The sequence below is a fragment of the Oncorhynchus kisutch genome, unplaced genomic scaffold (assembly GCF_002021735.2).
Source record: "Oncorhynchus kisutch isolate 150728-3 unplaced genomic scaffold, Okis_V2 Okis02a-Okis13b_hom, whole genome shotgun sequence".
Lineage (NCBI taxonomy): Eukaryota > Metazoa > Chordata > Actinopteri > Salmoniformes > Salmonidae > Oncorhynchus > Oncorhynchus kisutch.
Window position 1 is genome coordinate 4736717 of NW_022261979.1, and position 17500 is coordinate 4754216.

The 17500-nt window shown below is 42.7% G+C and overlaps 1 protein-coding gene across 1 annotated transcript in view; it reads right to left on the reverse strand.

Annotated features, from left to right (window-relative positions):
* Nucleotides 1–17500, reverse strand: part of LOC109876991 (kinesin-like protein KIF13A) — a 132444-nt gene that overhangs the window by 79509 nt on the left and 35435 nt on the right. Inside the window, 2 exon segments of the mRNA XM_031811812.1 lie at nt 1605–1665; nt 11972–11984. Coding sequence (XP_031667672.1) covers nt 1605–1665; nt 11972–11984 — 74 coding nt within the window.

The following is a 17500-nucleotide window of genomic DNA, read 5'->3' on the forward strand; positions in this document are numbered from 1 at the left end:
GTTTATCTAGTTAGTGCCACTGATGTTTATCTAGTTAGTGCCACTAATGTTTATCTAGTTAGTGCCACTAATGTTTATCTAGTTAGTGCCACTAATGTTTATCTAGTTAGGTTTATCTAGTTAGTGCCACTAATGTTTATCTAGTTAGTGCCACTAATGTTTATCTAGTTAGTGCCACTAATGTTTATCTAGTTAGTGCCACTAATGTTTATTTAGTTAGTGCCACTAATGTTTAACTAGTTAGTGCCACTAATGTTTATCTAGTTAGTGCCACTAATGTTGAACTAGTTAGTGCCACTAATGTTGAACTAGTTAGTGCCACTAATGTTTATCTAGTTAGTGCCACTAATGTTTATCTAGTTAGTGCCACTAATGTTTATCTAGTTAGTGCCACTAATGTTTATCTAGTTAGTGCCACTAACATGTTTTGTGTGTCAGTAAAGACATAATTCCCCTCACTCTCTCCCTCTGTCTCTCCTCACATAAATAAACACACAACCATCTTGTTCTCAGTCCCATAAACTCTTCTATTCAGATGCAAAGCAGCTTGTAAAAACATACTTTGCATTATGTAAAACCAGGACTTCCCTGAACTGTAGGTTTTTCCTTCTCTCTCTCCCTCCTCACCCTCTCTCTCCCTCCTCACCCTCTCTCTCCCTCCTCACCCTCTCTCTCCCTCCTCACCCTCTCTCTGCCTCCTCACCCTCTCTCCCCCTCGCTCTCCCTCCTCACCCGCTCTCTCTCTCCCTCCCTCCTCACCCTCTCTCTCCCTCTCTCTCCCTCCCTCCTCACCCCCTCTCTCTCTCCCTCCTCACCCTCTCTCTCTCCCTCCTCACCCTCTCTCTCACTCCTCCTCACCATCTCTCTCTCTCTCCTCACCCTCTCTATTTCCCTCCTCACCCTCTCTCTCTCTCCCTCCTCACCCTCTCTCTCTCCCTCCTCACCCTCTCTCTCCCTCCTCACCCTCTCTCTCCCTCCTCACCCTCTTTCTCCCTCCTCACCCTCTCTCTCCCTCCTCACCCTCTCTCTCCCTCCTCACCCTCTCTCTCTCCCTCCTCACCCTCTCTCTCTCCCTCCTCACCCTCTCTCTCTCCCTCCTCACCCTCTCTCTCTCCCTCCTCACCCTCTCTCTCTCTCCCTCCTCACCCTCTCTCTCCCTCCTCACCCTCTCTCTCTCCCTCCTCACCCTCTCTCTCCCTCCTCACCCTCTCTCTCCCTCCTCACCCTCTCTCTCTCTCCTCACCCTCTCTCTCTCTCCTCACCCTCTCTCTCTCCCTCCTCACCCTCTCTCTCTCCCTCCTCACCCTCTCTCTCTCTCTCTCCCTCCTCACCCTCTCTCTCCCTCCTGTATTCCTAGACTCACCTCACCTGACAGGCTTTAAATAGTGATGAGATGAGATGGCTGTGTTTAGTGTTCTTTAGTGATGATAGAGAGATTATCTCTGTCAACCTCAACAGTCAGTGGTTGCATCCCAAATGGCACCCTATTCCCAATACAGTGCACTTCTTTTGGCCAGGGCCAATAGGGGTCACTATATAAGGAGTAGGGTGCCATTTGGGCAGGCTTAGTTCAGCTAAGCCTGAACCTGTTGTCTGTGACTTACCAGCATACTTGGGCATGTTGGACTCATCCATGGACCAGAAACAGTGGTCAAAGGCAAACACCTGTGGGACAGGACAAAGAAGGATCAACACACACACACACACACACACACACACACACACACACACACACACACACTGTAAGCTCCTGTCTGAGCATGTTGTAGTGTATCTACCTAAAGGAGGTAGTGGAACACTATGGCAGACACACACCTACAGACACTATGACAGACACACACCTACAGACACTATGGCAGACACACACCTACAGACACTATGACAAACTTATTGGACTGTTTCAAGACAACCTACAACACATCAGATGTCTGTTGTCTGTGTTGAAAGTGAGAGAGAGAAAAGAATGATGAGGGAACGAGAGAAGCAGGGAGAAGAGAAAGATAGAGGGAGAGAGAGAGAAGGAGAAGAGAAAGATAGAGGGAGAAGAGAAAGATAGAGGGAGAGAGAGAGAGAGGGGGGGGATAGAGGCAGAGAGAGAGAGGGAGAAAGAGAGAGGGATAGAGACAGAGAGAGAGAGAAAAGAATGATGAGGGAACGAGAGAAGCAGGGAAAATAGAAAGATAGAGGGAGAGAGATAGAGAGAGAAAAGAAAGAGGGGGAGAGAGAGAGGGATAGAAGCAGAGAGAGAGGCAGAGAGAGAGAGAGAGAGAGCGAGAGGGATAGAGACAGAGAGAGAGACAGAGAGGGATAGAGAGAGAGAAAGAGAGAGAGAAAGAGAGCGAGAGGGATAGAGACAGAGAGAAAGAGAGAGAGACAGAGGGGGAGAGAGATAGAGACAGAGATAAAGAGAGAGAGAGGGAGAGAGAGAGGGAGAGAGAGAGAGAGAGAGAGAGAGGGGGACAGAGAAGAAACCCTGATGAGTGTTGTTGACTGAGGCAATGCTAGTTGTCGTGACGGGGCCTCAGCAGACCAGGGACTGCACCCCAAATGGCATCCTATTCCCTATGGGCTCTCTGTTCAAAAGTGGTGCACTGTACGGGGAATAGGGTGCCAGCCCAGATCCACTGTAGGGCAGCTACAAATAATGCAAATAAATTCATAAAAAATCCTACAATGTGATTTTCTGGATTGTTTTTCTCATTTTGTCTGTCATAGTTGAAGTGTACCTATGATAAAAAGTACAGGCCTCTCTCATCTTTTTAAGTGGGAGAACTTGCACAATTGGTGGCTGACTAAATACTTTTTTGCCCCACTGTATGCTCCAGGCTCCAGGCTCCATGCTGGCCTGGTCTGTTGGCCTTGTCTGTTTGGCAGACAGACAGTGGTAGTTGGATGTTGGAGTTAAATTAATTCATAAATCAGGGTCACGGCTCCACAGTTGACATTCCAGCTCCCAGTGACCCGTCTCCACGGCAACCCGGCTGGAGTCGTTCCTGGAGGTGCAGGCTGTGAACTGTTTGTGTGTGTGTGTGTGTGTGTGTGAGAGAGAGAGAGAGAGAGCCACCTGTGTTTGCTCACAGCTGTAAGTGGATGAATGGATGGCATAGAAATTATACTCTCTGGTCTAGACCCTCTCTGGTCTAGACCCCCCCTCTGGTGTAGACCCCCTCTCTGGTCTAGACCCCCTCTCTGGTCTAGACCCCCTCTCTGGTCTAGACCCCCTCTCTGGTCTAGACCCCCTCTCTGGTCTAGGCCCTCTCTCTGGTCTAGGCCCCCCCCCCTCTGGTGTAGACCCCTCTCTGGTCTAGACCCCCTCTCTGGTCTAGGCCCTCTCTCTGGTCTAGGCCCTCTCTGGTCTAGGCCCCCTCTCTGGTCTAGACCCTCTCTCTGGTCTAGGCCCTCTCTCTGGTCTAGGCCCTCTCTCTGGTCTAGACACCCTCTCTGGTCTAGACACCCTCTCTGGTCTAGGCCCTCTCTGTAGTCTAGACTATCTCTGTAGTCTAGACCCTCTCTATAGTCTAGACCCTCTCTCTAGTCTAGACACTCTCTCTAGTCTAGACACCCTCTCTAGTCTAGACACCCTCTCTAGTCTAGACACCCTCTCTAGTCTAGACGCTCTCTCTCGTCTAGACCCTCTCTGTAGTCTAGACCCTCTCTCTAGTCTAGACCCTCTCTCGTCTAGCCTCGTGCTGCAGACTCCCACACTACTAGACCCTCTTTGAATTAGAGGGATTCAACTGGCTCCAATAGTTCAGGGGCTGTACAGTATGTATCTAGTGTCAGAGTGCTGAGGGGCTGTATGCATCAAGTGTCTCATAGTGCTGATTTAGGATCAGTTTTGCCTTTTAGATAATAATAATAATAATAAATACGATGGACAGGGGGACCTGATCCTAGATCAGCACTCCTTCTCTGAGACGTTTGGTATACAGACCAATATATTTTTATTCTGATCCTAGATCAGCACTCCTTCTCTGAGACGTTTGGTATACAGACCAATATATTTTTATTCTGATCCTAGATCAGCACTCCTTCTCTGAGACGTTTGGTATACAGACCAATATATTTTTATTCTGATCCTAGATCAGCACTCCTTCTCTGAGACGTTTGGTATACAGACCAATATATTTTTATTCTGATCCTAGATCAGCACTCCTTCTCTGAGACGTTTGGTATCCAGACCAATATATTTTTATTCTGATCCTAGATCAGCACTCCTTCTCTGAGACGTTTGGTATACAGACCAATATATTTTTATTCTGATCCTAGATCAGCACTCCTTCTCTGAGACGTTTGGTATACAGACCAATATATTTTTATTCTGATCCTAGATCAGCACTCCTTCTCTGAGACGTTTGGTATACAGACCAATATATTTTTATTCTGATCCTAGATCAGCACTCCTTCTCTGAGACGTTTGGTATCCAGACCAATATATTTTTATTCTGATCCTAGATCAGCACTCCTTCTCTGAGACGTTTGGTATACAGACCAATATATTTTTATTCTGATCCTAGATCAGCACTCCTTCTCTGAGACGTTTGGTATACAGACCAATATATTTTTATTCTGATCCTAGATCAGCACTCCTTCTCTGAGACGTTTGGTATACAGACCAATATATTTTTATTCTGATCCTAGATCAGCACTCCTTCTCTGAGACGTTTGGTATACAGACCAATATATTTTTATTCTGATCCTAGATCAGCACTCCTTCTCTGAGACGTTTGGTATACAGACCAATATATTTTTATTCTGATCCTAGATCAGCACTCCTTCTCTGAGACGTTTGGTATACAGACCAATATATTTTTATTCTGATCCTAGATCAGCACTCCTTCTCTGAGACGTTTGGTATCCAGACCAATATATTTTTATTCTGATCCTAGATCAGCACTCCTTCTCTGAGACGTTTGGTATACAGACCAATATATTTTTATTCTGATCCTAGATCAGCACTCCTTCTCTGAGACGTTTGGTATACAGACCAATATATTTTTATTCTGATCCTAGATCAGCACTCCTTCTCTGAGACGTTTGGTATACAGACCAATATATTTTTATTCTGATCCTAGATCAGCACTCCTTCTCTGAGACGTTTGGTATACAGACCAATATATTTTTATTCTGATCCTAGATCAGCACTCCTTCTCTGAGACGTTTGGTATACAGACCAATATATTTTTATTCTGATCCTAGATCAGCACTCCTTCTCTGAGACGTTTGGTATACAGACCAATATATTTTTATTCTGATCCTAGATCAGCACTCCTTCTCTGAGACGTTTGGTATACAGACCAATATATTTTTATTCTGATCCTAGATCAGCACTCCTTCTCTGAGACGTTTGGTATCCAGACCAATATATTTTTATTCTGATCCTAGATCAGCACTCCTTCTCTGAGACGTTTGGTATACAGACCAATATATTTTTATTAAATATATTGGTGATCTTTTATTTTTAATTCTATATTTTTTACTTATCAATTTTTTCTTAAAACTGCATTGTTGGTTAAGGGCTTGTAAGTAGCATTTCACTGTAAGTCTACACCTGTTGTATTCAGCATTTCACTGTAAGTCTACACCTGTTGTATTCAGCATTTCACTGTAAGTCTACACCTGTTGTATTCGGCATTTCACTGTAAGTCTACACCTGTTGTATTCAGCATTTCACTGTAAGTCTACACCTGTTGTATTCGGCATTTCACTGTAAGTCTACACCTGTTGTATTCGGCATTTCACTGTAAGTCTACACCTGTTGTATTCGGCATTTCACTGTAAGTCTACACCTGTTGTATTCAGCATTTCACTGTAAGTCTACACCTGTTGTATTCGGCATTTCACTGTAAGTCTACACCTGTTGTATTCGGCATTTCACTGTAAGTCTACACCTGTTGTATTCGGCATTTCACTGTAAGTCTACACCTGTTGTATTTGGCATTTCACTGTAAGTCTACACCTGTTGTATTCGGCATTTCACTGTAAGTCTACACCTGTTGTATTCGGCATTTCACTGTAAGTCTACACCTGTTGTATTTGGCATTTCACTGTAAGTCTACACCTGTTGTATTCGGCATTTCACTGTAAGTCTACACCTGTTGTATTTGGCATTTCACTGTAAGTCTACACCTGTTGTATTCGGCATTTCACTGTAAGTCTACACCTGTTGTATTCAGCATTTCACTGTAAGTCTACACCTGTTGTATTTGGCATTTCACTGTAAGTCTACACCTGTTGTATTCGGCATTTCACTGTAAGTCTACACCTGTTGTATTCGGCATTTCACTGTAAGTCTACACCTGTTGTATTTGGCATTTCACTGTAAGTCTACACCTGTTGTATTCGGCATTTCACTGTAAGTCTACACCTGTTGTATTTGGCATTTCACTGTAAGTCTACACCTGTTGTATTCGGCATTTCACTGTAAGTCTACACCTGTTGTATTTGGCATTTCACTGTAAGTCTACACCTGTTGTATTCGGCATTTCACTGTAAGTCTACACCTGTTGTATTCGGCATTTCACTGTAAGTCTACACCTGTTGTGATAAATTACATTTGATCTGATTTGATTTAACTTAAAGCCATTTTTTCTTCCCAGGTCTGATAGACAGAGCACCTCTATAGTCACGGATGGGGACGGCCACTGAAGGGGTCTGATAGACAGAGCACCTCTATAGTCACGGATGGGGACGGCCACTGAAGGGGTCTGATAGACAGAGCACCTCTATAGTCACGGATGGGGACGGCCACTGAAGGGGTCTGATAGACAGAGCACCTCTATAGTCACGGATGGGGACGGCCACTGAAGGGGTCTGATGGACAGAGCACCTCTATAGTCACGGATGGGGACGGCCACTGAAGGGGTCTGATAGACAGAGCACCACTATAGTCACGGATGGGGACGGCCACTGAAGGGGTCTGATAGACAGAGCACCACTATAGTCACGGATGGGGACGGCCACTGAAGGGGTCTGATAGACAGAGCACCTCTATAGTCACGGATGGGGACGGCCACTGAAGGGGTCTGATAGACAAAGCACCTCTATAGTCACGGATGGGGACGGCCACTGAAGGGGTCTGATAGACAGAGCACCTCTATAGTCACGGATGGGGACGGCCACTGAAGGGGTCTGATAGACAGAGCACCTCTATAGTCACGGATGGGGACGGCCACTGAAGGGGTCTGATAGACAGAGCACCTCTATAGTCACGGATGGGGACGGCCACTGAAGGGGTCTGATAGGGAGAGCTTCTCGACAGACAGACAGACAGACAGACAGAGTTTGAGGGGAAACTAATTTGAAGTTGTATTCAGGATTTAGCAGACTAGGCAGTAATTTCTGCTAGAGTGCCTGGCTAAAGCTCAGAGGACAGATATGAATCAGCACAATGAGACACGGCCCCACGACTGAACCCAAAAACCCATCCCAGAATGTGTTCAACTCTGCTCCCGAACGCCTTTCAACTCGTCACCATCCACCAGAGAGTGTGGGGACGGGGTAGGGAGGTGGTGAGGGGGAGCTGCACTCCAACAACGCAGCTCTGAATACACACACACACACACACACACACACACACACACACACACACACACACACTGGGCCAGTGTTCCTGCTCATTCCTCCCTCTCATTGTGGATCTCTTTGTGGATGTTCACCAGATTTTAGAGAGCTGACACGTTCACACAGACGTCTATCTGGCTCCCCGCCGCAGACCAACCAAACCACTGACAACCCAGTCGTTACACACACTGTGGGGCTGGGCGATATATCAAATTCATTAGAATGTATGTTTTTGGCGCGATATTTCAAATGCCTGTATATTTATTTATCTTCATGAGTGTTTTATGTCAACTTGTTCTCATCTTGTCTTTTTGGTCTCGTCTATTCGCTCCTTCTGTGCTGTGTCCCATTTACACCAGAGATCTGTACATAATGACGAGATCCACGTCTCCGCCCTAACAATGGGAGCCGTTGTCCCAGAGGCAGGAAGGCAGGCGACAAGCTTAGGTTAAAAATAAACCCATTGAAACGCATTTGGGTTTCTTTTGGACAGATTTTAGCGAGAGTAAAACCTCTCACTTCGCATATTCCTCTCTGTTTACACACCTGCCATCCTGTACCTTAGACAGATTAACTACATGTTATACTGTACCTTAGACAGATTAACTACATGTTATACTGTACCTTAGACAGATTAACTACATGTCATACTGTACCTTAGACAGATTAACTACATGTTATACTGTACCTTAGACAGATTAACTACATGTTATACTGTACCTTAGACAGATTAACTACATGTCATACTGTACCTTAGACAGATTAACTACATGTCATACTGTACTTTAGACAGATTAACTACATGTCATACTGTACCTTAGATTAACTACATGTTATACTGTACCTTAGACAGATTAACTACATGTCATACTGTACCTTAGATTAACTACATGTTATACTGTACCTTAGACAGATTAACTACATGTCATACTGTACCTTAGATTAACTACATGTCATACTGTACCTTAGACAGATTAACTACATGTCATACTGTACTTTAGATTAACTACATGTCATACTGTACTTTAGACAGATTAACTACATGTTATACTGTACCTTAGATTAACTACATGTTATACTGTACCTTAGACAGATTAACTACATGTCATACTGTACCTTAGACAGATTAACTACATGTCATACTGTACCTTAGACAGATTAACTACATGTCATACTGTACCTTAGACAGATTAACTACATGTTATACTGTACCTTAGACTGATTAACTACATGTCATACTGTACCTTAGACAGATTAACTACATGTCATACTGTACCTTAGATTAACTACATGTTATACTGTACCTTAGACAGATTAACTACATGTCATACTGTACCTTAGATTAACTACATGTCATACTGTACCTTAGACAGATTAACTACATGTCATACTGTACTTTAGATTAACTACATGTCATACTGTACTTTAGACAGATTAACTACATGTTATACTGTACCTTAGATTAACTACATGTTATACTGTACCTTAGACAGATTAACTACATGTCATACTGTACCTTAGACAGATTAACTACATGTCATACTGTACCTTAGACAGATTAACTACATGTCATACTGTACCTTAGACAGATTAACTACATGTTATACTGTACCTTAGACTGATTAACTACATGTCATACTGTACCTTAGACAGATTAACTACATGCCATCCTGTACCTTAGACAGATTAACGACATGTTATACTGTACCTTAGACAGATTAACTACATGTCATACTGTACCTTAGACAGATTAACTACATGTCATACTGTACCTTAGACAGATTAACTACATGTCATACTGTACCTTAGACAGATTAACTACATGTTATACTGTACCTTAGATTAACTACATGTTATACTGTACCTTAGACAGATTAACTACATGTCATACTGTACCTTAGACAGATTAACTACATGTCATACTGTACTTTAGATTAACTACATGTCACACTGTACTTTAGACAGATTAACTACATGGTATACTGTACCTTAGATTAACTACATGTTATACTGTACCTTAGACAGATTAACTACATGTCATACTGTACCTTAGACAGATTAACTACATGTTATACTGTACCTTAGACAGATTAACTACATGTCATACTGTACCTTAGACAGATTAACTACATGTTATACTGTACCTTAGACAGATTAACTACATGTTATACTGTACCTTAGACAGATTAACTACATGTTATACTGTACCTTAGACAGATTAACTACATGTTATACTGTACCTTAGACAGATTAACTACATGCCATCCTGTACCTTAGACAGATTAACTACATATTATACTGTTCCTTAGACAGATTAACTACATGTTATACTGTACCTTAGACAGATTAACTACATGTCATACTGTACCTTAGACAGATTAACTACATGTTATACTGTACCTTATATTGACTACATGTCATACTGTACCTTAGATTAACTACATGTCATACTGTACCTTAGACAGATTAACTACATGTCATACTGTACCTTAGACAGATTAACTACATGTCATACTGTACCTTAGACAGATTAACTACATGTTATACTGTACCTTAGATTAACTACATGTTATACTGTACCTTAGACAGATTAACTACATGTCATACTGTACCTTAGACAGATTAACTACATGTCATACTGTACTTTAGATTAACTACATGTCATACTGTACTTTAGACAGATTAACTACATGGTATACTGTACCTTAGACAGATTAACTACATGTCATACTGTACCTTAGACAGATTAACTACATGTTATACTGTACCTTAGATTAACTACATGTTATACTGTACCTTAGACAGATTAACTACATGTCATACTGTACCTTAGACAGATTAACTACATGTCATACTGTACTTTAGATTAACTACATGTTATACTGTACCTTAGACAGATTAACTACATGTCATACTGTACTTTAGACAGATTAACTACATGTCATACTGTACTTTAGACAGATTAACTACATGTTATACTGTACCTTAGACAGATTAACTACATGCCATCATGTACCTTAGACAGATTAACTACATGTTATACTGTACCTTAGACAGATTAACTACATGTCATACTGTACCTTAGACAGATTAACTACATGTTATACTGTACCTTAGACAGATTAACTACATGTCATACTGTACCTTAGACAGATTAACTACATGTCATACTGTACCTTAGACAGATTAACTACATGTTATACTGTACCTTAGATTAACTACATGTTATACTGTACCTTAGACAGATTAACTACATGTCATACTGTACCTTAGACAGATTAACTACATGTCATACTGTACTTTAGATTAACTACATGTTATACTGTACCTTAGACAGATTAACTACATGCCATCCTGTACCTTAGACAGATTAACTACATATTATACTGTACCTTAGACAGATTAACTACATGTTATACTGTACCTTAGACAGATTAACTACATGTCATACTGTACCTTAGACAGATTAACTACATGTTATACTGTACCTTATATTGACTACATGTCATACTGTACCTTAGATTAACTACATGTCATACTGTACCTTAGACAGATTAACTACATGTCATACTGTACCTTAGACAGATTAACTACATGTCATACTGTACCTTAGACAGATTAACTACATGTTATACTGTACCTTATATTGACTACATGTCATACTGTACCTTAGATTAACTACATGTCATACTGTACCTTAGATTAACTACATTCCATCCTGTACCTTAGACAGATTAACTACATGTTATACTGTACCTTATATTGACTACATGTCATACTGTACCTTAGACAGATTAACTACATGTTATACTGTACTTTAGACAGATTAACTACATGTCATACTGTACCTTAGACAGATTAACTACATGTCATACTGTACCTTAGACAGATTAACTACATGTCATACTGTACCTTAGACAGATTAACTACATGTTATACTGTACATTAGATTAACTACATGTTATACTGTACCTTAGACAGATTAACTACATGTTATACTGTACCTTAGATTAACTACATGTCATACTGTACCTTAGACAGATTAACTACATGTCATACTGTACTTTAGATTAACTACATGTCATACTGTACCTTAGACAGATTAACTACATGTTATACTGTACCTTAGACAGATTAACTACATGTCATACTGTACCTTAGACAGATTAACTACATGTCATACTGTACCTTAGACAGATTAACTACATGTCATACTGTACCTTAGACAGATTAACTACATGTCATACTGTACCTTAGACAGATTAACTACATGTCATACTGTACCTTAGACAGATTAACTACATGTCATACTGTACCTTAGACAGATTAACTACATGTTACACTGTATCTTAGACAGATTAACTACATGTCATACTGTACCTTATATTGACTACATGTTATACTGTACCTTGGATTGTTTCCTGGAGGTAGAGGAGCAGATGGAACCATGATGAACAGATTCACGATGGGAGGATGGAGGAGAGGAGACCCAGGGGTCATCAACAACACCATGAAAGAGAGAGAGAGAGACAGAGAGAGACAGAGAGAGAGAGAGAGAGAGACAGAGAGGGAGGGAGAGACAGAGAGACAGAGAGAAAGAGAGACACCAAGGTTAGCATTAAAACAATTGAACACTGTTAACTGTTACCTCTCTCTCTTATGTTCTCTTTCAAGTTTTAAAGTCACGTCCACAGTGAAATGCCTTTTTTAACAAACTCTAAACCCAACAATGCAGTAATCAATATCAATGTGGTACTAAAAATAACAAGGTAGAACAAAAACACAGGAGATATAAAAATAAGAAATAAAAATAACAGGAGAAAGTAAGAAGCTGTAAACAGGGTCAGTTCAGTAACATATTAACAATGTAGAGGGGTAAACATACTATATACAGGGTCAGTTCAGTAACATATTAACAATGTAGAGGGGTAAACATACTATAAACAGGGTCAGTTCATTACCATATTAACAATGTACAGGGATACTGGAGTGATAGAGGTAGATATGTAGAGGGGTAAACATACTATATACAGGGTCAGTTCAGTGCCATATTAACAATGTACAGGGATACTGGAGTGATAGAGGTAGATATGTAGAGGGGTAAACATACTATATACAGGGTCAGTTCAGTAGAGAGAGAGAGAGAAGAGACAGCAGACAGATCAAAAATAGATATGGAGAGAGAGAGAGAGAGACAGAGAGAGAGACAGAGAGAGTGAGAAGGGAAAGAGGAGAAAGAGTGAGAGAGAGTGAGAGAGAGAGCAGATGCAACTCTCACAGTAGGAATCCTTTGTTGTCTACGTTGACCCAAAAGATCACACTGAAATGGAAATGTATTAGTCTCTAGCCAGGCTATACTTTGGGACATAGGCAACTAAGTGACATCACAATAGAGCAGGTGTTTACAACATACCGGTATAGAGCGATGTCATAACCACATAGAAAACTAAGTGACATCACAATAGAGCAGGTGTTTACAACATACCGGTATAGAGCGATGTCATAACCACATAGAAAACTAAGTGACATCACAATAGAGCAGGTGTTTACAACATACCGGTATAGAGCGATGTCATAACCACATAGAAAACTAAGTGACATCACAATAGAGCAGGTGTTTACAACATACCGGTATAGAGCGATGTCATAACCACATAGAAAACTAAGTGACATCACAATAGAGCAGGTGTTTACAACATACCGGTATAGAGCGATGTCATAACCACATAGAAAACTAAGTGACATCACAATAGAGCAGGTGTTTACAACATACCGGTATAGAGCGATGTCATAACCACATAGAAAACTAAGTGACATCACAATAGAGCAGGTGTTTACAACATACCGGTATAGAGCGATGTCATAACCACATAGAAAACTAAGTGACATCACAATAGAGCAGGTGTTTACAACATACAGGTATGATGTCATAACCACATTTCAAAAATTCACCCATCCATCCAACTACCTCATAATTCACTTCACACATCACTGCTGTAGTCATTTTTCTTCTTTCATTCCTCTCGTTCATTCATTCACTCCCTCGCTCATTCATTGAGGTCCAGGCAGGCGTTGTTTCTGGTGAGGCCTGCTGTGAAAGGCCTCATAAATGGGGCGGTGGAGCGTGAGGAAGGGAAGAGATTTAGGATTCAATGTCCCACTGACTCTGTTGGGTAAACTAGACTAAAGCCTGGGGACTTAACCAGGGAGGCTGGGGAAGGGAGGGAGGCTGGACTCAGCTCTGTGTGTGTGCCTGCCAGGGAGGTTAGGATAGAGGATGGCTGTAGATTACCACTACACAGAATATGTCCAGTGACACCCAGCAGTCAGGACAATAAGGAATATGGAAGAGTTTGTGTAATATCAAAGAGACCTCGGCTACTAGATGACATCCACATTCCCACGGTGTAAACATAGCCTAGGACTTGTCTACTATTCTGCCCAATAACATTGTATGGTTCTGCTTTTCTTTTCTTAGTCAACCGTGTGTTCTTTTTATTTGTGTTCTGGAACGTAGCCCTGTTTCTTTGTGTTCTGGAACGTAGCCCTGTCTCTTTGTGTTCTGGAACGTAGCCTTGTCTCTTTGTGTTCTGGAACGTAGCCCTGTCTCTTTGTGTTCTGGAACATAGCCCTGTTTCTTTGTGTTCTGGAACGTAGCCCTGTCTCTTTGTGTTCTGGAACGTAGCCCTGTCTCTTTGTGTTCTGGAACGTAGCCCTGTCTCTTTGTGTTCTGGAACGTAGCCCTGTTTCATTGTGATCTGGAACGTAGCCTTGTCTCTTTGTGTTCTGGAACGTAGCCCTGTCTCTTTGTGTTCTGGAACATAGCCCTGTTTCTTTGTGTTCTGGAACGTAGCCCTGTTTCTTTGTGTTCTGGAACGTAGCCCTGTCTCTTTGTGTTCTGGAACGTAGCCCTGTCTCTTTGTGTTCTGGAACGTAGCCCTGTTTCATTGTGATCTGGAACGTAGCCCTGTTTCTTTGTGTTCTGGAACGTAGCCCTGTTTCTTTGTGTTCTGGAACGTAGCCCTGTCTCTTTGTGTTCTGGAACGTAGCCCTGTTTCTTTGTGTTCTGGAACGTAGCCCTGTTTCTTTGTGTTCTGGAACGTAGCCCTGTCTCTTTGTGTTCTGGAACGTAGCCCTGTCTCTTTGTATTCTGGAACGTAGCCCTGTTTCATTGTGATCTGGAACGTAGCCCTGTTTCTTTGTGTTCTGGAACGTAGCCCTGTTTCTTTGTGTTCTGGAACGTAGCCCTGTCTCTTTGTGTTCTGTAACGTAGCCTTGTCTCTTTGTGTTCTGGAACGTAGCCCTGTCTCTTTGTGTTCTGGAACGTAGCCCTGTTTCTTTGTGTTCTGGAACGTAGCCCTGTTTCTTTGTGTTCTGGAACGTAGCCCTGTCTCTTTGTGTTCTGGAACGTAGCCCTGTCTCTTTGTGTTCTGGAACGTAGCCCTGTTTCATTGTGATCAGGAACGTAGCCCTGTTTCTTTGTGTTCTGGAACGTAGCCCTGTCTCTTTGTGTTCTGGAACGTAGCCCTGTCTCTTTGTGTTCTGGAACGTAGCCCTGTTTCTTTGTGATCTGGAACGTAGCCCTGTTTCTTTGTGTTCTGGAACGTAGCCCTGTCTCTGTGTTCTGGAACGTAGCCCTGTCTCTTTGTGTTCTGGAACGTAGCCCTGTTTCATTGTGATCTGGAACGTAGCCCTGTTTCTTTGTGTTCTGGAACGTAGCCCTGGTTCTTTGTGATCTGGAACGTAGCCCTGTTTCTTTGTGTTCTGGAACGTAGCCCTGTTTCTTTGTGTTCTGGAACGTAGCCCTGTTTCTTTGTGTTCTGGAACGTAGCCCTGTTTCTTTGTGTTCTGGAACGTAGCCCTGTTTCTTTGTGTTCTGGAACGTAGCCCTGTTTCTTTGTGTTCTGGAACGTAGCCCTGTTTCTTTGTGTTCTGGAACGTAGCCCTGTTTCTTTGTGTTCTGGAACGTAGCCCTGTTTCTTTGTGTTCTGGAACGTAGCCCTGTTTCTTTATGTTCTGGAACGTAGCCCTGTTTCTTTGTGTTCTGGAACGTAGCCCTGTCTCTGTGTTCTGGAACGTAGCCCTGTCTCTGTGTTCTGGAACGTAGCCCTGCCTTTCATTTCTTTTCATCGTTTTCACCTGTGTTCGTTTCTCACCTGGTCTCATCAGCTCCCTGTTTAGTCCAGTTCTTTCTGTTTGTATGGTTGTGAGGTATTGTTTGTTTTTGACTTCCTACCTGTGTTCAACCATTTCCTGCCTGTGACCACGATTCCTGCCAAGGCTTAATAACATCTGCCGGGCCCTGCGCGTGAATCTACACCTTGTTCTCCCTGAGTATGCACTACAAACATGACAAACACAGGACTTACTGTTCTTCCCTTGGCAGCTGATCTCACAAGATGCTGGTATCTGGGATGAGAGATAACGTCACAGCAAAAACAACTGCTCTTACCAGGCTTCATGGTGTGAAGACATTGTTTTCTGTCATCAGTGATAGCTGAAGAACGACCCTATAGACAAACTATTAGAACTACTAGACTGTTACTAATAAAATACATGAGTCAGCGTGCACAGTATGTCTCTCAGTCCCATGGACAGTCTACCTGGCAGCAGAGACATGCTCCACTACAGTAATAACATTCCCCATGGACAGTCTACCTGGCAGCAGAGACATGCTCCACTACAGTAATAACATTCCCCATGGACAGTCTACCTGGCAGCAGAGACATGCTCCACTACAGTAATAACATTCCCCATGGACAGTCTACCTGGCAGCAGAGACATGCTCCACTACAGTAATAACATTCCCCATGGACAGTCTACCTGGCAGCAGAGACATGCTCCACTACAGTAATAACATTCCCCATGGACAGTCTACCTGGCAGCAGAGACATGCTCCACTACAGTAATAACATTCCCCATGGACAGTCTACCTGGCAGCAGAGACATGCTCCACTACAGTAATAACATTCCCCATGGACAGTCTACCTGGCAGCAGAGACATGCTCCACTACAGTAATAACATTCCCCATGGACAGTCTACCTGGCAGCAGAGACATGCTCCACTACAGTATAACATTCCCCATGGACAGTCTACCTGGCAGCAGAGACATGCTCCACTACAGTAATAACATTCCCCATGGACAGTCTACCTGGCAGCAGAGACATGCTCCACTACAGTAATAACATTCCCCATGGACAGTCTACCTGGCAGCAGAGACATGCTCCACTACAGTAATAACATTCCCCATGGACAGTCTACCTGGCAGCAGAGACATGCTCCACTACAGTAATAACATTCCCCATGGACAGTCTACCTGGCAGCAGAGACATGCTCCACTACAGTAATAACATTCCCCATGGACAGTCTACCTGGCAGCAGAGACATGCTCCACTACAGTAATAACATTCCCCATGGACAGTCTACCTGGCAGCAGAGACATGCTCCACTACAGTAATAACATTCCCCATGGACAGTCTACCTGGCAGCAGAGACATGCTCCACTACAGTAATAACATTCCCCATGGACAGTCTACCTGGCAGCAGAGACATGCTCCACTACAGTAATAACATTCCCCATGGACAGTCTACCTGGCAGCAGAGACATGCTCCACTACAGTAATAACATTCCCCATGGACAGTCTACCTGGCAGCAGAGACATGCTCCACTACAGTAATAACATTCCCCATGGACAGTCTACCTGGCAGCAGAGACATGCTCCACTACAGTAATAACATTCCCCATGGACAGTCTACCTGGCAGCAGAGACATGCTCCACTACAGTAATAACATTCCCCATGGACAGTCTACCTGGCAGCAGAGACATGCTCCACTACAGTAATAACATTCCCCATGGACAGTCTACCTGGCAGCAGAGACATGCTCCACTACAGTAATAACATTCCCCATGGACAGTCTACCTGGCAGCAGAGACA